The 24,223-nt window shown below is 34.7% G+C and overlaps 1 protein-coding gene across 1 annotated transcript; it reads right to left on the bottom strand.

Annotated features, from left to right (window-relative positions):
• Positions 1–14,448: 14,448 nt before the first annotated feature.
• Positions 14,449–23,956, bottom strand: LOC110912550. The gene is made up of 10 exons (XM_035980417.1): positions 23,829–23,956; positions 21,277–21,418; positions 20,647–20,725; positions 20,452–20,543; positions 19,750–19,872; positions 19,621–19,658; positions 19,290–19,525; positions 19,028–19,184; positions 18,875–18,932; positions 14,449–15,272 (listed from the first exon to the last, which is right to left on the bottom strand). Exons 1-10 carry the CDS (start codon positions 23,954–23,956, stop codon positions 15,183–15,185), a joined length of 1,143 nt encoding a protein of 380 aa, XP_035836310.1. The 3' UTR covers positions 14,449–15,182.
• Positions 23,957–24,223: the final 267 nt, after the last annotated feature.

Raw genomic sequence — 24,223 nt, 5'->3', positions numbered from 1 at the left:
AGTAGGAATCGGCACTTTGAAAATTCAACCAAACGATGGTAATTGGTTGAAAAATAGGTTTGAAAGTTTTTAGTTGTGGAATGGAGTTGATCTTACAAGTGGTTAAATCAAGGTCATTAAGTTGGACTTGATTTAATTATCATTCAGGAAATTGGTAAACAATGTGATGATTTAAACCCCATTTTTACAAAAGGTAAAAACAACTAAACTTATTTTCCGGAAAAACCATTTTGATTAAAACAAACTTGAGTGTTTTGAAATCATTATGGGAAAATAGTTTGTTGTGAGGGGGAGTTCTGATTGTTTAAGCCAAACGGATGGAGAATTGAAGTGTTTCGATGTCAGTTGTCATGTTCTGTACAGTTTGTTTTCAAATTTCTTTAGATGTATTTGAATTTTAGGGGGAGTAAGAATTTTTAGAAAAATCCAAAAACATCAGAAAATTTGAAAAAGACAAAAACATGATAAAACTGGAAAATGAGTTTTTGTTGCATAAAAGAGGAAATGATAGTAAATCAGTGGACTATCACAGCACGCTAAAGAAATGTAATGTAAAATGTAATAAACGGTCTCACTGATGATGTGATGATAGGTTTTTGTACATTTAGTAGATTTATTCGGGATATAAATCTAAAATTTCAAACTTGTGAAATTCGTGGGGAACACTACTTGGATATATAGGTAACCCCTGAAATCTCGTTTGAAAGGTCTCATATTCTGATATACTAGGTGTTTATACTCTATGATGTCTGGGGTATTATTCCGGGACTTCTGCTGAACGGTAGTTCTGACCTAGTCCTTGGCTAATACTTTCCGCAAAATGCTTGAAACATAGCATAAAGCCCTCAGTTGATTAGACAATAAAATTGATAATCATCTGTTGTAGCTGAAAAGATCCTCTAAAGGGGACACACTGCTAAGTCGAAGCTGATATCTCTCTGCTGAACGGAAGTTCTGACCTGAGATCCCTCAGTTCTCGCATCTTTCCCCTAATTTATGAACAGACATCATTGTAGTATTCATACCTGTAAGACTGAATATTGGGATTCTGGATACGGGAGTATATTCAAGAGGTGGGACACATGAATTGAACTAAGTTTATAAAACACCTAAATAGTATCCTGAATAGATTGAAAATTGTATGAAAATTTAAGAGGACAATTATATCGTCAATCTACGTGAATCGTTTAGAACTTAAAACGATTAGAAGCTTAACGGTGCTTGTGATGTGTTTCAAAAACTGATATGATCCTCTTGCACAAACTCGCAAAAATATGTTTGTTTTGAGTTTAAATTCTTGTTTGTACATTTACATTTCATATTTTGAAAAATCCAAAAAGATTTTTGACAACTGATGTTGGAGAGCTGATTTTCAAAATCTCAAAGGCTAAACTTGATGAACAGACAGGTTGGTTAAGTCGTTTGAAATGTTTAAGATAATTCATTAATTTGAATTAGAAATTGGAATGTTTCAAATTTGTAATCAGTGTTTAATTGTAAAAAGTATCAGATGATTAGTTGATTCATTAAGTTGAATCATAATTGTTCTTGTATTGTGATAGTGTGTCTGAGTCTTGCAGGTTTCTGATCCTGTTGCTACAGATAGCCAGGAGACACATCAGAACCAGAGAAGAACTTAAACAGAGAAAGCCAGGAGTTGATTTCAATGGTGATAACGATTTCCAGACAGAGATCCCAGCATGATGATAGGGGGAGTCTGATGAAAGTTAAAACCAGAGAAAGATCCAGGCATATGGTTTCAGGAAGGAATTTCTGAAGAAGATTTGATTCCAGGCGGAGTTCCTGAAGAAGACCGAACAAGATTGAAGAGCTGTGAATGATTGAAGACTCTCACTAAAGATTCCGTCAACATTCAAGGGGGAGTCTGTTGGTGCAGTTGTCTGTCGACTACATCTTCATTCGAGTCTTAGGGTAGGGCTGATTGTATTGTGAACAGTAAACGAGAAATCTTGTATTGAATAGGGTCGCTTATAGGGTATATAGTGTGGACCGCTTTTTAGTCACTATATATTGGATCGCTCATATGTCACTTAGTTGGTTCGCTTTTGTGACATAATGAGTGGATCGCTCATATGGACATGTCCATATAAGCGATCCAGAAGATCTATATATATGGGGTCATTTGAGCGGTTCAAGTAGCGTATGTGTGTGTTTTTCAAGGTGTAACAGCGAAGCTCTGCCCGTTTGTCTCCAAGAGCTTGTAATTTGACATTTAATCAATACAGGAGACGTTAAGTAGTGAAATCAAGCTTTACGAAGACTAATTCAATGAATTCCGCCTCTGAATTAGTCTAAGCACTCTTCTGAACGACTCGTCAGGTCAACAATCGATCCTACAATAATACCCCTGTTGCATGCAGTTGATGTGGCACAGACAAAAACCAGTTCCTCTCTATCACCCATTTCTGAGAGTATACCTCCACAAGTGACTGGGTCTGATGCACTTACCTCTGCTATCCCAGCAACAGTTGAGGAGGTTACACCCCTTGAGTTACAAGTAACTCTCGGTGGTAGTTCAAGTGGAGCAGCAACTACAACTGATGGATCAACAGATCTTCAGTTGGACAGTTGTTACATAACTAAGACTCCCTTGAAGGCAATTTCTTCCATGGCAACATCGGTAACCACCAGTGAGTTATCTTTAACTGCTGGTAACATCAAAGGATTATCGAGTGCCGAAGAAAGAAGTCCCAGTACCAAGAAAAAGGGGCATCAATGGATGACTTTTGGGCTACAACTCCTAAGTCACACATTGATACAACCACCACTGGTGGGGATTCAGATGATCCTGTTAAATCAGGTGATGATTCAAGATACAACGAATTGACGGCCAGAGTTGAAAATCTAGAATCTTCTGTTGCCGAAATAAAAGATATGGTGCAGCAGCTGTTAGAAGCTCAAATAGCCCAATCTTCTGCTCCTCCTGCTCAAGCACCTGCTCCACAAGCATTTGCTGCAAATGAGCTTTGGAATATTCTCCAACCATTGCTTGAACACCAGCAACAAATGGCTGCTAAACAGCACGCAAATCAAGTACAAATGCTGACCAACATGGTGGAATCTCGGTTCAAAGAGACTCAAGCAGACATCAAGGCTATAAAGGCCAGCATACAACAGAATGCTCAAAGTGAGAAAGGTCCATCTACCATTTTCTTCATGGATACACCCCTGGCAGATAATGCCAAAAAGGGGGGGAAAACCAAGCTGAAAAAGAAAGGTATAGAAGATGGGATATACTTTGAACCAGAAAAACCCAAAACCACAAAAACTTCAACAGCTGATACAACAGTAGTTACAAAAACTGCTGTCAGTAGCCAAACAGCTGCTATCTCATCACACACACCTCCAATACACACCACTTCATCACACACCACCACAACTACTGTTCCACCACCACCACCTGTGTCTACAACACAAAAACCACCCCTACCATCACAAACAGCCAAACCATCATCACCCCCCTGCTAAAAGGCAGAAGACAACAGATGTTACAACATCTGTTGTAATGGCAACAGTGGTTGAAACACAAGTTGTTTCAACTACTGCTAGTCAACCACTGATCACCTCCCAAACAACTGCCACAATAACCCCTGCTCAAAAGCAGAAGACATCTGCTGACACATCAGCAGTTGTAATGACAGCAGCAGTTGAGACACCATTTGTTTCATCAGTTGTTTGTCAACCATCCACCACTGCTCTATCCTTTCCTATATCTCAACCAAGGTTCTTTAGCAGAAAAAGAAAGCCTATTACTGCCGATGAAGGGATACATGATCCAAATGCTGAAAAGTATCCACTGGAGCTTGAAGCCGTCAAAAATGAGATGAGGCAGTTTTATACAGAAACAGATCCCTCAAAAAGAAAATTCTCCTCACTCATAGGCTATATAGCTCTAGAAGATATAAATGATTATCTCAAGATAAAGGCAAGGCAAGGCAAGCTAAAGTTAAAGCCAAGGTTGACAGTAAGAAAGAAAGGCTAAGCGAAGAAGGCATTGCTAATAGACTGGAGTTCTACCTTGCAAAGGTTAAGCAGATGGAAGAATATGCACAAGAGCTAGACAAAGAAAAGGCTGATCAAAAGAAGAGATTGAGAGAACAACTTCTAGCCTTCATCATGAAAGAAAAGTTCTATTCTGCTGAAGAATCCCAGTTTAAAGAATGGCCTTTAGTAGCTTTGAAGCATGAGGCTGAAAGGATCCAAAGAATCAAAAATGATCCTTCAAAGAAGAAAACTGCTCCAAACTGGAGTAAGTACAAAAGACTCATTGCTGATCTCACTGCTGAATATAAAGGAAAGAAGAAGGAGTTAGTGGATGCTAAAGTAGATACTGCTGAAGCCATATCAAAATGGTCTAGGCAGCAAACTGATGAAGCCTATGAGAGGCTGAAGAAAAGGAAGAAGAGAGAACAAATGATGAAGATGGAACATCAAATTGAAAACCTCAGAACAATGCTAAAATCAGCATACAAACCTATTCTTGTCTCAAATCAAGAAGAAGGTACACAGATGTCTGAAGAAGAGGTCAAGGAAAAAGAAGCAGAGTTCTTCAAAGACACCATCATGAAAATGGGTCTGAAAGAAGATAGCTCATCAAAGCTTCAAAGCCTTTTTGTGAAGGTATTAAACAGCCCTGCATCCCCAAACACTGCAACAGGCATGATAGAAAATGAAAAACAAGATCTTACTGGACAAGAAACTGCAGAAGACATAGCTGCAGCCAACAAAGTCATAGAAGAAGCTTTCAAAAGAATGTCTGAGAGTTTGCATGTGTTTTCAAGGCCATCATCCCTCAACTCATCTGATAATAAATCTCTCCCAAGAAACCCATTGGATTCAAAAATACTAAAGTGGAAGTCTGATCAAAAGACCCACGTATTGACTTTGCTCAAATCCAATGGTGAGGTGAAGCATATATCAAGGAAAGAAGCACCAGGCCTTAGTGTTCAAGATTTGCAAGATCTCCTTGAGCTTTCACTGTGCAGGGATGTAGATGACCAGAGTGCCAAAGAATTTGAAGCTGAATTTAAGGAATAAGCTAGGGCACTCTTGATGAGCAATAAAGGTCCTGAATAAGGAATGGTTTTGGCATTATCTGTTCCAGGGGGAGATTGTTGGGATTGAACCCTAACAGAGGAACAGATAATGTAAAGCCAAAACCGGATCCCATCAGTGGACACTTAATAAGCAGCAGTTTACTCTAATCTCTCCCCTTGACAGTGGTTATCTAACAGCTGATGGATGTTAAGTGCTGCTCAACTACAACAACTGATAAACCAAACTCTGATGATTATCTAACAACTGCTGAAGACAAACTCTGTTGCTCTATCTACTGTTGTATCCTAAGTACTGCTGAAGACTCAAGCACTGCCCTCTCAAAGACTGATCACCTTTGAAGAAAGCACTGAAGACTCAACATCTGTGCTAAGGCTACAACAGTGGAACGTGAAGCAGTAGTTTCCTTATGTTTTGTACTTTAGTGATTATCAGATGTTACATAACAGTAGTTTGTATAGAACAGTATTTATAGTTTGTTAGGTCGTTAGATGTCACTATCATGGTGACGTCAGCTGAAGCATATCAGTAGTTTGGTTTGCCTATAAGTATGACAGTACTCTGTACTGTTACACTTGATCGTTTTGATTGAGTTTTTCTCCTCAATTCATCCTTTCATCTTGTGCAACCAACTCTGGTGTATCAGGCTGAGGGGGAGTTTAGATTGTAAGCCTGCACTGTAATCTTTTGCTTTTATGTAAATCTTTTGACTCAATGAAAAGCAATTGTTTATCAATCTACATTTTCCTTTGCTTGTGTTTACAAAGTTTGCTACTCATTTCCGCTGCACTTATTCATTTTATGCAAACAAACACAATCACAGACAGCCTTAGATCCTAACACCATTTGATGTTTGTTCTTCAGTTTCTCCTTATTTGTGCCAGTTTCTCCTTATTTGTGCCGAAATCTTCAATGATTCTGTTATTATTGCCCTAATTTCGGATATATGATGAATATATGATGGATGATTCTTTTCTTATAGCCCTAATTTGAATATACGATGGATACATGATGAATTATACGATCGATACAACGAATTTTGGGGGATTTGGAGTGTGCATTATAAGATCGATATGACGAATTTTGGGGGATTTGGAGTGTGACGTGAATTGAGATGATGAATTGTGTAGAAACTGATGGATCTGGACATCAAGTGAATAAAAAAGAGGATTTAATTGTTGTTTGAAGTCCATAAAAAGGAGGAGTGGCAGCTGTTTTGAATTTTATTATGTATTTACAAAATTGTCCCCTGTTCACATTGGTTCTCGCGGTTCTCGCAATAAGGGTGGTTCTCGCATAAACCCCACATATATATATAGGAGAAGGATCCGTTAGAAACCACCCTTTATTGCGAGAACCAATGTGAACACAACCAAAAATACCTAAAAATAGCTAAAAAAACATACAATTTTTTTTAAATATTTTTTTATAAAAAAATCGCTACTTTTAGTAGCCACAAATTTTTTTTTTAATTTTTAATTTTTTTTTCTTTGGCTACTAAAAGTAGCGATTTTAATGTAAAAAATATAAAAAAAAACTGTGTGTTTTTTTTTATTTTTTTAGATTTTTTGAGGGTTTAGTTTTTAGCATTTTAGCTTGGGGGTGGGGGGTTTAGGTTTTTTTTTTTTTTTTTTTTGGGGGGGGGGGGAAGGGTGGTTAGATTTTTTAGGTTTTTTTAGCTATTTTAGGTTGTGTTCACATTGGTTCTCACGGTTCTCGCAATAAAAGTGGTTCTCGCATGAACCTTACCCTGTATATATATATATATATATATATATATATATATATATATATATATATATATATATATATATATATATATATATATATATATATATATATATATATATATATATGTAGGGTTGAGTTCATTTCAGAACTCCAAATAACTACAGAACTTTCAGAACTCCTAATAAACAATCATTTTCTATATAAGTTTTTGTATTTAGGATCTTTTTATCATCTATTATATGTATTTCTTTGATTACATACATGTTAAAAGTAGTTTACATATGTTTAATTGCCAAAATTATATATATATGTGTCGTAACTAATTACATGTGTAATTATAAAATTACATATAAAAATGATAAAATTACTCTTAACATGTATGTAATCGTAAAAATACACATAATAAATGATAAAATTATCCTAAACATAAAAATATATAAATAAAAAGATTGTTTATTAGGAGTTCTGCGAGTTCTATAAATATTTATGGTTCTGAAATGATCCTGGCCCTATATATATAAATATATATATATATATAGTTAGTTAGTTAGTTAGTTTAGAGTTGATATAAAATCAGAAATGTTATTATGTTTATGTACTAATATCATTGATCACTAAAAGGCTTGGAAACTGATGTACGAGAGGAGGGGGCTAGCTTAAAGAGTGTCCGAACAATTTCCATAGCAGTATAGAGTTTTTTTATACCGTAAGCCATAATTGGTGTCAGTACATGGACGAATATAAGTGATACCGTCTAAACAAAATCGTTACCATGTCAGTTCCCACTAAACAACATTGATACCAGTATCGTACTATAGGAACTGTACTAATATTTGTTACACATGTTGACCTTATTTTAGGCATATTATGACTTTATTTTATGGGTTTTATATCTCAATTGTTATACTAAGTGCCGGTATCGTAAGGAAACGAATTGATACCTACTGAATTTCCGTGCAACGCGCGAAGGAATTTTGCTAGTTTAGTATATAATTTCTCCACTAACACTATTTTAGGAAAAGAAGAAGAAAAAAAGAAAGAAAGAAAGAAAATTGGGTTATGTTTTTTTGGAGTAGGATCAAATACAAACCATATTTTGTATACAAATTGTAAGAATCATTTAAAAACTGACATGTAGCATTCAACCAATTATAGAGAAATGATAAAATGATAACCTAAATAATATCAATTATCTTGAATTCTTTATAATTATACTACCAAACAATTAATTCTTTATTTGGATTTTCCATGTGCTAATAAAGAAAAGTGCTAATATGATTTCACATATGTGCTAAAATCAATTATCTTAATTAAATTTAATATGCTAATATAATTTAAGAGTGCTACTTTTATGTATGTATTGTTTGTAGGATAAATATGGTTTGTACCGAAACCAACCCCATGTTTTTTTTTTAACCAAACCCACAAAAAAAATTGGGTTATGTATTTTTTTTAAACCCTAATTCTAGTTCCAGTTATTTTTATACGAACGAACATAAAGAGAAGGCAGAAGCAGACGAAGTTGAATCCATCTCCATTCTTTAATCTCTGTTCTTCCGCTCAGGTTTGATTTTCTAGTTTTTATTTATACCAGTTAGGAATCATCGATGCTTATCCAAGTGTTCTCTTTATTCGTTAATGCTTGAAAGTAGAGCTCTGTGCTGATTTCTTGCTTTCTTTCTTTATACAAATTTTCAGCTTTTGGAATGGATTGTGGACGCGATAGAATGAGAATGGATAGACTAAGTGTGTTGCCAGATGATCTGATCCTTTGTTGGTTTAAAAGATGCTATTCGAACTAGTGTTTTGTCATCTAGATGGAGGTTTATGTGGACTTCAGCTCCCCATCTCAGCTTCTCAAGTGATGATTTCTCTACCATGGACAACTTCTCCGACTCCGTTACCCATGTCATCTCTCGTCGCAATAATCAGCTTCCCTTGTCTTCTTTCAGCCTTTGTTTTCGTGGAAAGGATGATGTCGGTGTTGCCCAAACGATTATGAACCGTGTATTCTCCCTCAACGTCCAACAGCTTAACGTTACATGTTTGCCCAAACGATTATGAACCGTGGATTCCCTCTTTCCCTTACATGTTATCAGACTCACAAACATGTCTTAGCAGGGGCGGAACCAGAGGGGGGTCAGGAGGGTCCGTTGACCCTCCGGTCACCGGAACTTTTTGAATTTTTATTTATAAATTTTGAGTTTTTGGAGAACAAACTTAGAGATGGACTCCTTAATTTGAACCAGTATAGAATATAAGCTTATGATGACCCCCTAACTAAATCGTTCTGGTTCCGCCACTGTGTCTTAGTCAGTATTGGTTCTGGTTACGTTTACATTATACCCACGCCAACACGACCGTTTTCATCTTTAACAACATTGAATCTTTATACTGTTACATTATATGATGGTTTCCTCTCCATAACTTGAAGAATCTCAACTTAAACAAGTGCAATATGCTGGGATCAGGAGTGTTTAAACTTTTTAGGATTTGTCATCCTGGACTTTCTAATCTCACGTTTACAACCAGAAACTTTACTGGACTTGTTGTCCATGTGGTTACGCCTCAACTAAAATATCTAACTATTTCAGAACCTTTGAGCAAAATTCAAATTTCTGCACCTGAGCTTGTTTCCTTGCGATTTAAAGGTCGTTGTCCTCGCATGTTCGTAACAAGCGATTTCCCTTCTTTGGAGGAAGCACATCTCGCTATCTACTTTATACGTAGCTTAGCTGCTCCTCGTATTATCACGCTGCTTCAAAAGTTCCAAAATGTCAAAGTTCTTTCACTTAGCATGGATATCATTGAGGTATTTTAAGAATGAATTGCAAGCTTTGTCCTTTATCTTTATACCCAATTTCAGGCATTGTTTTTTAATCTTTTAAATTGATAAGTTTTGTACTTAATGTTTTAAAATGCTACACGGTATGCCCTTTAGCGCTAACCCAGTTAATTTTTTTTTGTTAAATTTGACGAGTTTTGTACTTGAAGTTTTGAAACGCTACACGTTATGCCCTTTAGCGCTAGCTCAATTAATTTTTTCTGTTAAATCTTGTCATGTGTCGAGTGATCTCAACGACACATGAGTTTCTTCAAGTCAGGTACACAAACTTTTACTAGAATACTTATTTTTACTACGCGGCCATTAGCGTATTAGACTTTGAATCAACACTTGAGAAAGATTGCATTAGATTATTTTGTCTTTTCGTATATACTTTTGTTGAATAGATTTTTCTACAGCTTCTGAACTCATCCGTGGAACTAATCTCACACCAGCCTTCCCCATTTGCTAACTTAAAGAGTTTGAATATTCTTCTATATTGGGGCTGGAAATCCAAGAAAGTTATTATGTCTGTGGAAGTGAAAAACTATTTGCTAAATAGTTCTCCAAATGCCACCTTGACTGAGGTAAATTTATATATTATATGATCATGAATCTAAGAGGAACCATAAAACCAACATTATGATAATATATGTACAGGTGCTGCCAGAATAGTGTTGTGATGTAGCTGCTCAGCAAATTGTAAGTTATTAATTCCCATATACATGCAGTTAAGTGATAACTAGAATCAAGTGTGGGTGCCTTAAATCTTTTTTTGTTAAGTGATAACTAGAAAAAATATTGATATTAAGGTAGTGTTTAGTTACGAGTATCAATAGACTTTCATTCTAATATAAAAAAAAATGTCTGGCTTAAGAATCAGGTTTAAAAATAAATATCAAACCATAAGTTTACACATAATCAGAAGTTGATATTGACTTTTCTTTTGCCGTATTAAACTTCCGCCTTGACTTAAAAATATGATTGAAAATATATTTCCGTCTTGAAAACTAATTATAATTACGAGTAATATGAAAAAAAAATTGCGAACAATTAACAAAATTGGTGTATATTCTTTTATTTATGAGAGAGAAACTAAGTAAGAATAGAATTAAATTCACACATTATAAATTAGATATTAAGAATGTATTCAATCTTTATTTCGGTAATTAAATTACATTCTAGCTTATACTTTATTGACTTGTTAAACCTGGTACGAATCCAAAACACAACATTAAAAGAAAACTGAAAAAAAAAAAAAAAAAAAAACAAATAACTATCAAACTCGTCACAAATAATTATTACTTGGATATATTTGTTGAAAGCATAACAAAGAGATCTAAACAAAAACAAGCTACATTAGTAAATAAAAAAACAAATTAGTGTGTGATTACGGGCATTTGGGTAATCCATCCTGGGTCAGCCTGTCTCTATAACAAGGACACTCATCTTTGTTTCCAAAAGTTCCAGAAGGAACACATAAACATTTTTCACAACAGCTTATGCATACATCCATGCAATTTCCCGGATGATGTGTTGCAGAACATCTAACCGAACATGCAGATGGACATTCTACAAAAAAATAAAGTAAAACAGTTAACTTCCAATATTTATATATATATACACACAGGGGCGGACCTAGCTTAACGCCCGGACGGTAATATAAATTTTAGAAAATATTGATGTTTTTTCGATTTCATTATCGCCTTTTTTTTAACGTTGTCCCCATAAGAATTTTCTAGATCCGCCACTTTATACACAGACATAATATAATTTATATAATGATATTTACCTTCAACAGGCACTGAACCTTCTTCTCCGGCCTGAGATAAATAAATAAGAAATAATAAGTAGTGTTAATAAGTATAAAACTAAAATCTATACAACTTAAGTGAATTAACCATAGCTAATTGTGTACTTACAGTTGAAAGTTGCATTATTGCCAAGGATGCTACAAGAAAAACAAAAAAAGTAAATTTGAAATCTTCCCATTTTGTAAGATTTTAGAGTAGAGTAGAGTGAAATCCACTGTATGAAAACCATACTCATATATACACACAAACATTATGCGTTTTATTTTAAGCAATTAGTTAGTGACTATTAAGCATAATTAATATTCATTTATCAGAATTTACGTTTTATGAATGTATTTCCTTATAAATTAGAAACCGTTAAAAATGGAGGGTAACGAATGGTTTACAAAAACTTGCAATTTAAGGGGTTGTTTGACAACTTCTGAATGGTTAAGTGCTGAACTATTAGAGGTCTGAACCATTAATTGCTAAACCAGTAAGAGATCTGAACTATTAAGAGGTTGTGTAATGCTTAACCATTCAGAGCCAAATGTCTGACCAATTCAGATTAGAGGTCTTAACCATTCAGACACTCTGTATAAAACTTAACCATTCAGAGGCAAATGTCTGAACCATTCAGACATCTACTCATGAAAAAAACAGTCTGAATCATTAAGTGCGGAACCAGTAAGAGGTCTGTACCATTAAAATCCTTATTAAGAGGTAAACAAAGAACCCCTAAGTAATTTTAGGTGATAATAAACATATTATAAAGATACAAATTAATCAAAATATCTTACGAACGTCCTAGAAATACAAAGAAAATTTAATTAATCAAAATATCTTACGAACGTCCTAGAAATATTAAGCACATCAACTGATTGAAGTTAATAAATAAATAAATATGTTGTATTTGTTACTAAACATTATTTTTAGTAAGATCATCAATAATAAATAAATAAATATGTTTATTAAAAAATATAAATGAAATTAGTATTTTTTTAAGTATGTAAATAAAATATCAACATGTTAATTATGATATCTGTTTTAATTTTTAAAAGATTGTGTGCTAAAAAGAATATATAGCATCGTTCGGTTGTTCAAGAAAAAATCTACAAATCTAACATATAATAAAAGATTACAAATAATGTCACGTGACATTTTCTCTTTCAACCTCACACTTTTTATTTATATTTTTTTATATAAATATTTTATTTATCATTTTTTAAATTATAACTCCTATAAAATCTCAACAAATCTAAAAAGATAAATACAACATATAACAAAATAGACAGAGATTATAGTAATTATAAATAAATCGTAATCCCAATAAGAACTTTGTTGATGATCAAATAATAGTAAAAAAAAAAAAAAAAAAAAAGCTATAACTAAAACAACCAAACGTAGAAAGACTCCACTACTTTTAGTTACCTTATTTATTTTGTTGTCCAAATTGTTTGTTACATTATTATTATAATCATTTTTATAAATAATAATATTTTTATTGATCATGATGTAAAACAATATTAAATAATACAATTTTCTTTATACATATTAAAAAAAGCACCGGAATATAAAAGTATCAACAATCTGACTCGTGCATACCAACTTATAACAATATAATGTTATATTAAAAAAAGCACCGGAATATAAAAGTATCAACAATCTGACTCGTGCATACCAACTTATAACAATATAATGTTATAAAATATATTTTTTGAATATAAACAATATATAAGTACTAATAAATTATCATATAACATATATAAGTACTTATAATTTTATTAATGGTATAAGTTAAGATACTAAAATTACTAGCAGATTATATAAATACAGTATCAAATTATATTTATAATATTATTTCATACTCATGTTGGTGTAATAAACGTGTGTATTCAACTCAAACAATACATTTTCTAGAAACATAACATTTTTCGTTATTAAGTACAGAACATTACATTTATTTAAGCCGTATAATACACCGGGTTCTAACCCTGTGTGTGTATATAATTCATTCAATTAAAAAGAAAAATACATACAAACAACGGTTGTTGTGAGTGCTGAAACTTATAAGAAATTTGATGATGCAGTTTCTTTAATCGAGCAATCAAATGTTTTCATATTTATAAACTTGGTAAACATCACACATGTTTGATCATACACGACACAAAATTTATTCGGACATTTGAAAATCGTCTAAAAATATCGTTTTATAATTTAAATATTCATTACTATCAATTTAATTTTTTTTTTATTTTTTAACCGTATAACACACGGGGTTATAACCTAGTTAAGTAATAAATAATTACATTAAATGTGTTCAATGACTACAGATAAAGTAAAAACGTTATTTGTTACGGAACATTACTTTTAATAAGATCATGACGAATAATATATATATATATATATTATAAAATATAAATTAAATTGATATATAATGTACACATACAGTATGGTTGAAAAAAAATAGGAGTGTTCATCGAATCCAATAACGAATTAATCGAATAATTATCATTTTTTGCTTGAATTTGAATTCAGTTCTAATTCGATTAAAAACTGGCCAATTCGATTCGAATTCGATTCGTATTCGATTAAAAAATCAAATTCGAATAAATTTGTTTTGATGCTAAGTTAGGTTTAAATTATGGGCTTGATAATGAGTTTGGTAATGGGCTAGTTTAAGACCCAAAATAAATTTATAGCTTAGTTTATACTAGTGGGGAACCCGCACGTTGCGGCGGAGTCGACATTTTAATTTTACATTAAACGCCAAAATTTGCAATCCGATACTTGTTTTTGTTGGCTTAACAATCTCCACTTTTTGTTAGCTTAACAAAGATATATTGTATAATCACAAAGTTATAGATACTCTGCAAAATCAAATATAACCACAAATAACTCATGCATACAAAGTTTGAGATGCTCTGCACAATCAATATCAAATATAACCACATGTGTTAATGTTCAGACTTGATATTTCTAAAGCTACTGAATACCACACATGCCTAATTTATGGAATCATAATTTAATTCAAAAAACCATTTTATAAAGGAATTCTATTCTAAAAACATAAAGGATTATCACTTCATTTCATGCTGGAAATAATCTGTTGATATTAAAAAAACATAGCATTATCACTTCATTTAAGCAATTATGCTACATTTTAACTCAGCTCTTATAGTTTCTTACACCTGAACAATTCAAGCTTGCATTTGAGGATTTGGCTTAAGAAGAATGGATGAACCAAGCTGACTTCAGAAAGTCAAACTGTTGATTTGCAGAAAAGTTATTTGCTGATGCTGATTATAAAAATTCAAACCATGATACCTTGTTATCGAGCCGGGGGTCTCACTGAAGCGTGCCTCAGCTGCGCTTCTTGTACATCGTGCGCCTTATGTCGCACAAGGCGATGGGGTTTGCGCCTAGATGTGCTTTGCGCTTAAGCGCGCTTAAGGCAAACTTTTTTAAACCAAGCCACTGCAGCTACAAAACATCCGGTAAACATATGGTGTGCTGACTTTGCAGCAGCCCAACAGAAACAGCAAACATTAGGGTCCATAACTCGTATCGGTAACCGTATATGCTATTTCCGGAATCGACGATTATTATGTTGTCTTTTGATAATGATCGATCTACTTCGGATCTAAGCACTCTGCGTAAGTTTTTTTCTGAGGTCATTTCTGCGTAGGTTTGATTACGGTCGAGGTGAAAGGAGGTTTCGTCGATGATTCGGACGTTAGGTTTAGATTCTAGGTCGTTTAGAGCTTCCGACAGGCAAAGAGCGCCTGTTGACTTCCCGCTGCATGGTTGACCACAAATGACAACCAAAGCCATTCAAAGTACTGTACCTGCAGACACGAACCTCGTTTATATCAGTCGACAATTAAATTAGCTTTCGTGAAAAATTCTTATCAAAATCGTCTTTTATTTTTTCAATGGAATAAAGAATGTGCATATACTCTGCATACATAATATCGCATTACGGAAACAAGCGGTCAAAAGCTTACAGATTTATCATAGAAAAAGCAGCTCACAATCAGATCCAAATATTTTTGAAGCTAGAATTATATAATGTTTCTGTGACTTTCTTAAACACAAATCAACTCTAGGCTGTCATTTTTACCCGAAAACCGAAATCTGACACGGATACGAAGCCAGCCGAACCCTTAGAGAATACCCGAAAACCTGGAACCCAAATAAGCCAAACCCGACCAACCCGAACTTTTAATGGGTCGGGTCACTTTTGCTAGCCAAAAACCCAAAACTCGGAAAAAAAATAAAGGCCGAAGAACACCCCTAAATTTACGAATTTTACGGTACCTTGGAACTCTTTCCTATAGGAATTGAAGATGAACAAGATGAAAGCATGCTTTTGGATGACAACAAACTCCACCATTAATCTAATTAATCTAATCTGGTAAAACTAAACGACACCATTTGCTTAATAGCCGGACGATTCATTTACAGGTATATAAAAATAACTGTGCACCCAAATTTTTTACTAATTGTAGCCTTTGGTAATACGATTGTGATTAGGGCAGAGCTACATATATTGGAACGGGTCAAGCGACACCAATGATTTTTGAAATTTATATGAAGCGTATAATACCCGACCTTTTTCATAGAATGACCACAAAAGGATAATTTGCCTGATCTATTAACAATTGTTGTATATAAAATTGAATTCCTGTACATGAAAGAATTTGAGCAAACCAATTCCAGCTATAAATTTCATTCATTTCTCTAAAAAGTATTATCCTTAGATAGACCCGGTTCATCGCCTGTCTCTCACCGTTTCGACCCGACAGGTACCATCTAGTTGTGAGTGTCACTTGTCCCACATCCACTTGACCTTCCTCAACAAAGAAGCCGCTGACGAGCATAATCTTATCATCGGTATGTTAATATTTTATAAACCATCTATAATCTACAACCCACGCAGGCTGCCCCACAGCAAGTTTATGCGTAACCTGATGCTTCAGCGGCGGCGGCACCACCACCAACATTGATGCCAGCTCAGCAACCTATAGAAGTTGTTGCTCCTCGGTCCTACTACGGCACCTACATGATTACTAATATAATCGTATGCCTCTTAATATACTTTGTGTGGCTTTCGAAAATGTCTCTTTTTGACCCATACTAAAATGACTCTTTTTAACTAACATTTGTTTTGACCCATTATCCAGCCAGCCCGTCTCTTTTACCTCTAGTTGGAATAGATACTTGCAAATGAATATACATGTATACATATAATCAAATAGATAATACCTGCATAGGGGCCCCTGAGATGTCAATTAAGAAGGCTTTTAGCCCTTTAGTCACCCCACTAAATGGATAAAAAGTGATCTTTGTTTCCTAAGAGTAACCTATGAGATACCATCAATGTCAAAAGGAGTAATGATTAAATTCAAGCACACCAAGATTGATACGTATCAGAATTGAATGGAGATGATGAAAAATAAATCTGTAACTATATTTGATAAACTTTGATAAACTGAAGAAGACAATACAAAGACTAGCCACCAAAGTGGTCCAGGGCTAAGCCCTTCTCATGCACAAGGCAATGAGCCCAATAACTACTAATTCTCTTCCTATCCTTTACTAATGACTAATGCCTTATTTATAGAAAAGTAATTACACTAATACCCCTTACACTATTACAATATACTAATATGTATGCGATATCTATCAATACTCCCCCCTTCAAAACAGTCTTGTCCTCAAGACTGGAATCCGATAACGAGCTCCATAAGCAAACTGAGATCTCCTTAGTTGAGTCTTCGGGAGGCCGACACTGCCCGTGCACCACCCATAGTTGACTTGAAAGAACCCGAACAGGAGTTGAAAGTGAAGGTGTATGACGGTCAGGTGGTTCTAGATCAGGATCCAGATCAAACAACTTAGGGGGTAAGTCGGCTAGTCGAATGTTGAAAATACCAAGGCCCAATACAGCATCTGAGCCCAATACCACAGTCCTGAAGCCCAAATTTCCCTGAGAACGGCCCGAAATCACCCCAATTTCATGAGATTTTGATCGGACGCCAACAATTTGTGCTCGTAGAGACTGAAATTGCGCAATTGGAGCCGCCGATGTAGAATTAGAGCCTGAAAAAATGGAATCCGAATGACTATTCAGCATCAAATAGCCATGGTCGGCCGACGTTTCTTCAAATCGGTATATGATCGCCTTCAAGTGATCTGTATCAGACATCGAGTTGGTTGTTGAGGAGCCATGGACAAACTCAGTTTCAGCAGTCGATAAGGCCCAATTAGCACTATCCGACCTTGATTTGGAGCCACATCCATTGTGCAGCAGCGATTTACCCAGGCGTTCTTCAGATCTGTAAACAAGCGCCTCCAATTGGGCTAATACCGATCCCGATCGACAACTAGATCCCAGCGACTCTTCTTCCCCTTTCTTCTCATGTTGTCGCATCCAGTTGAGCAGAGTTTTACGAAATTCAGCCGACTCAGCACGTTCCTCTTCCAGCGATTCTTCCAAGGAGTTCAACGTGGATTTGATTTTGGTAATATCGCTCTGTAATTGATTGATTTGAATGTCCTGAGCATCGATTCTAGCACTTGTACCGGTTTCCATGGTGCAATCGAAACAGAACAGAACAGAGAAATCGAAATTGAAGCAATAACAGAGAAATTGAAACGAAGACTGGAGTGGAAACAGAACAGAGAAATTGAGGAGTATACAGATCTGAAATCGAATTGGATCTGAGAGCACAGATCTGAAATCGAATTGGAGGTAGAACTGGCGGATCTGGGAATGGATCTGAGACGATGTTGAAGCGGAAATTGGATCTGATTGAAGATAGATCCAAAAATTCAGGGATATCGGATTCAAATTGAGAAATATCCGAAAATTCAGGGATCTGATTGAAGATAGATCCGAAAATTCAGGAAACACAGATAACACAGATCCTAAAATGGAAGAGAGATCTAAGTGAAGCAGGAGGTGATTTGAAGTAGAGCAGAAAGGCAAGTCGGACCAATGATAGAGATCCGATTCTGATTAATGATTAATATAGATTGGAATTGAAATTGATATGAAGAAGATGATCCAATCGGATCTTACAGACTCGATAACAAACTCCGAAGAGTTCCCAGGGCTACGCCCTCTCTCTGTAACAGAGCCCAATAACTACTAATTCTCTTCCTATCCTTTACTAATGACTAATGCCTTATTTATAGAAAAGTAATTACACTAATACCCCTTACACTATTACAATATACTAATATGTATGCGATATCTATCAAAGATCCAACAAACAATGCATTTAGTAGCACTATTTACATAAATTAATCAAATATCAATAAAGTATTTCAGCAACAAAACTAACCATAATGTAACAAAATAGCATATAACAGTAACACACAGCATCATAAATTTCCTTATAAAACAAGATTATGACAGTAAAAGGTTATAAAGAAAACATACAGCTTTACGGAGCTTCTTAATCAAAGCCATAGGCTTCCTCTTCAAACCTCTCTGGAACCTACAAACACACAAATTACATATAAAAAAGACAGATCTATCAAAATTACTATTTTAGTCATACAAAATATTGCATATGAATATACATGTATACACCTTCTGCGAGCACGAGCAGTGAAGAGCTTAACAAGCTCATCAGTAGACATATCAAGGAGAGCATCCAGATCAACTCCTCTGAAACTGAACTTCTTGAACGTCCTCTTCTTCGGTGCTCCGGCTGCTGCAACATCGACCTCAACATCCGCCTGAAACTCTTACTCCGAAACATTGGTTTGCCTGGTCAACGCTGCAACTTTGACCTTAAGGTTTTGAATCATGGCTTCTGGAGAACTTTCTTCAGAAGTTTCTCCTAAAGTACTTGTTGAAGAATCATCTGTACTTACTTTTGGGTCTGAGCCGTTTAAGCAATCCCATTGTGACGATTTATGTTTCGTGATTGAGGATTCATGAGTCAGTTTTGCGTTCTTAGGTTCGCGTTCGCATGGGGTATTAAGCCCCGAGCTGGTATCGGAACTCTCTTCTATGTCACCATTGCCAAAGTGTAACCTCAAGCTTCGATCATGATGACCGTCATCACAAATTCCATCAATGTCCCTGCAAATTGTATAAGTATACACAAAATACTTTAACAAGTTAAAAGGAATAGAAAACGAAAACGTTTTTTTTTTTTTTTTGAAATTTATATTTACCTCTGATCAGAAGTCCGTTGCACCCTTTGAATCGATACCTAATTCAAACGACATAAACAATAAACAATTATTAAACACAAATTAACAAATCCAGTTACCATAAAAAATCGAAAGGAAGAAGGGACCAACATGCAATACAGCTCCAGAATTAGCGTTTATAAGAGGAAGAGATAGAGAAGAAAGCTTTGTAGCCTCTGCATAACTTGCAAAATCAATCGAAACCTCTCCAACAGAACCGAATCGTGAAGAATCCTACAAAATGTCAAAACCAAAAAAAATGTATTTACTTTTTTTGAAAGATAATATAATATCGCGTGGAATAAACAATGTGATATATTTTCTAATTATATCTTCCGGTTTTTGGATCCTGAGAAAATTTCACGGTTTCAAGAATCCTACAACTCAACCTGGCTTGTTTTTTACTCATCAAAAATACAATGTGACACCAACCCGACCTGTTTTAGACCAATAAAAATGTACCCTTATGGCACCAACCTGACCCGTGTATGATTAGAGAAATGAAGTACCTTCAGTTTAATATCTTTTTGGACTTCTTTATCCTCAAACATATCAAAACAAAGTTACAATGTGAAATAAGTAAACAAAACGTACTCAGTTATATCCCACGACGCAAGAATATAGTATTAAGTTCACACTTTCTGCCAATGAGTCTCTTGACATCAAATAAGGTCCTTTCGGAGTTTACAGCCGCCTGATTCTTGACCGCCTCACCGATCAACCTCTCATTGTCCGTGAAAGTCACCCACGATGGGGTGATACGGTTTCCTTGATCATTGGCTATGATTCCAACGTGTCCGTTCTTATAAACACCAACACATGAATAGATAGTCCGAGATCAATCCCGATAACAGTTCCTAACTTGTCGGATTCTTCTTTCGCGATCGAAGTTGCAAATACGCAACCTGTAACACATTAACGTTAGTACATAAATAAACATGATCTTTTTTTTGTTATCAACAGTTGTAAAAACAGTAGGAACATAAACAAATGATATGAAAAACCTACCTATGATCAAGACGATTGCTAGATTAATGCTGGAGCGACCCATTAACGATCCGGTGAAAATATTATCTATGTCCGATTGCTAGATTAATGCCGGAGCAACCCATTAATCAACTATACATAGCTGCAATGGGCGTATGAAGCGTAACGCCATTTGACACATGTGTGATTCTTGCATCTATAACCTTCAAGAACTTCACTCTCTTCAATATCATCTTCCTGGCACTTCGGTTTCTATCTCAAGCTTCAATTTATCTACAAATATGACTCGTTCTTTTTACACATTGTTAGAAATGTTGTATCATAAAAAGCGAACGGTTTATAAAGTATGAAAGGAGCCCATTTGCATGAAGCATGTCGTATGTCAGTGGATAAGTGGGAAATGGTTCACACCTACATTTAAAATATAATTTCACATAAGCGGATAAATCAAAGAAAAACACACAATCATGCAAGACACCAGCATCAGAGACCAATCTTGATGGTGATCCTATTGACTGTAAAGCGATGATTTTCTATGAGTTTAGATCAAAACCAATGGAAACCCATGTGTACAAGTGTGGTTTAGGAAAATTTGATCTGGGTGTGTGTAACCACAAATTTAGGTATATATATTTGGGGAAAACGAATTACTTTATTCCATTTTATCAAAATGACAGGAAATTTGGGACACCTAAACTCAGCCTGGGCTTGATTTGGATTCATAAGATTCCTGCTGGTTGCTGCAAGATAAACACAATAATCAACATCGGTATATATCCAGTCACTCAAAACCCTATAAACAACAACATATTGTGCCAAACATAAACAAATTCAGAACCATCTGACAAGCATATGTCAGGAACCACTTTCAAGTGATTGAAAATCAGGTAAAAAAAATGAAAACTAAATCACACAATCTGAAGAAAAAAAATAGACTAATTTATCTGATCATCAAACAGCATCTACACTCAAAACAGAAACAGATCGTACCTCGGGAACTGCAAAACCATAACGATTGGCTTTGTGCTAACCGCCACCGTTGTTGATAATGAAACACACGATGCTTCATCTGCAACCTGGAGACTCCACCATCATTCGCATTCAATCTGCCTTTCTATCTTCACGTCTCAATTGCAAGACGATTCATTTACAAGCTATATAATCGGATATTAGGGTTCATGGGTGAAATCCCTAGCCTGTCCCTGGAGCGTCTTAAAAATCTGATGATCTTCCTCTTCTACCAACTTGCAGTCCCTTGTACATGCTTCTTAAGAATATGTATCACTTCTCCTTTTTATAATAGTATAGATTATAATAGTATAGATACTATAGCCTTAATTAAAGTTATATGTGTATTATGGAGTGGGATCAAATACAAACACTTAAATTGTAAGAACTGTAAGAACCAACACAAAATTGACAAGTGTCCATCAATAAAAAAATAGTTTAGGGGTAATTTAGACCTTTTGACCATATATATTTATAACTAATTAAAAATAATTACAAAAAATATAATCAGCACAACACTATATAATTAGCATAACATCCTTAATTGTTCTTCATTATCAGCACATCGTGCTCAATCGTTCTCCATTATCAACATAAATGACATTAGCACAACATCCTCAATCGTTCTCCATTATCAGCACACCAGATGTGCTGATTATATCTACTTTTGGTGTTTGTTTGTATTATTTTGTAATTAACACATAATCAGCACGTTATCAGCACAATCATAAAACACCTTTTGTTAACTTTTTTTAAAAATCACTTTTATAAATACAAAAAAAGTATAGCAATATGGTACTCATATTAAAGATAAAAAAATACTTGATTTTATGATATATATTTTTTTTAAAAATAATGAAGCATATAAAAGTTATTTTAGTTTAAAAAACCTTGGTGAAATTTGTATTTAATGGAAAATGGTCAAATGACTAGCAATTTTACAAAATTACCCCTAATTTGTTAGTAGTAATTTTTAATTATAAGAGTTTTATTTATAATTAATATCAACCCTTGATTTAAATTATTAATGGTTCAGATTTGTTCTTACGGTTCTTATAATTAGCACTGTTTGTACAGGATCTCAACCCTGTGTATTATATATAAATAAAATTAATAAATAAATATGTATATTTTTAATTCGAATTTCGGATTTAAAATTATAAATTGTTATTCGAATTACTGGACTCGAATTGATTCGAATTCTTGATAATCTAAGTCGAATTTCGAATTTTTTCGAATTTCATTCAAACGAGTTCACGATAACCCGCGCGTTCCAACGGGATTTTGATTATGGATGTATTTGGTATTACTGTATGATATGCACAAATTTTTAAGTTTATGTAAATCGCCGAGCCTACTACACCACAGTAAAACATTTTTAAGTTTACTTATCTACCCCAATTTTGCTACACCACAGCAAATAACCCCTTTAAAGACCTAGTATTTATTCTCTCACTAGTCGCTTCGCGACGAATTTTGTCCGTAAAAGAACCGTGTGTAATATTTTAACTAATATGTTGATACACCCAACATATCCATGTACAATAATAACCAATTGAGTTATGACATCAACATAAACAATTAACAACAAGCCATTTAAAAACCATATTTCAATAGCATTTATCAACATAAATTGTCTCAAATATTAGTTATTTTTGTCACTAAAAAAATACTCCCCTAAAAATCCTTTAAATTTTAAATTCATTAAAAGCAAATAAAAAAGGAGCTACATATGTACTTGCTTAAAATTTCAAATAACTCAATCTAGTATCACTACACCTCTAAATTCTAATTATATTTTTATAACTTAATAAAACGACATAATTATTAGTTGAGTAAACTGCCATTTTGGTCCTTGAGGTTTGTGTAGTTTTGCCATTTTAGTCCAAAACTTTCATTTTGGTCCCTGTGGTTTCAATTTTGTGCCATTTTGGTCCAAAAGTGAATCCAGCTCATATTCCTCAAATTAAATCCTTGTTTTTTGTCCTTATCTTCGGGGGTAAATTGGTTATTATCATTTTATTATAACTGATTATTAATTAATAATACAACTAAATAAAAAAATCTTCATCTTCCCTAAGTGAGTCACAAGCAAACCCTAATCCAACTCCAATTCTCTGCAACCATCATCTTCTCCACCCCATTCTCCTCTCTGCAACCATCATCTTTTCCACCCCATTCTCCGCCACACCCACCATGCTCCACCACCACCCACCTCCCACAGCCACCCACCCCTAACCCACGAGTTTGTTCCGGCACCCAAATCATCAAAATAATCATCAAACAGAGTATCATCATCTCTTCTCCAAACTCCTGCAACCATCATCTTCAAACAATTTACAGTTCCATGATATTCTCAAACAGAGTATCATCATCATCATCAATCAATCAATCAATGGGGAAATACATGAGGAAACCTAAATTCAACGGCAACACAATAGTTGTACTCGATGTTTCTCTCGATGTTCGAACCAGAGCCAAAACTCTAGCGTTGCAGAAACTTCAAGCTCTCAATTCGTCCGCCGCAACGCCACCGCCTCCGGTGACGGTTACGAAACAACATAGGTAATCATGTTATCTGGAACTACGC

This window comes from Helianthus annuus, chromosome 2, assembly GCF_002127325.2.
Source record: "Helianthus annuus cultivar XRQ/B chromosome 2, HanXRQr2.0-SUNRISE, whole genome shotgun sequence".
Taxonomy (NCBI): domain Eukaryota; kingdom Viridiplantae; phylum Streptophyta; class Magnoliopsida; order Asterales; family Asteraceae; genus Helianthus; species Helianthus annuus.
Note: the sequence above shows the minus strand (reverse complement) of the source record. Positions and strands in the feature narration are given on the sequence as shown.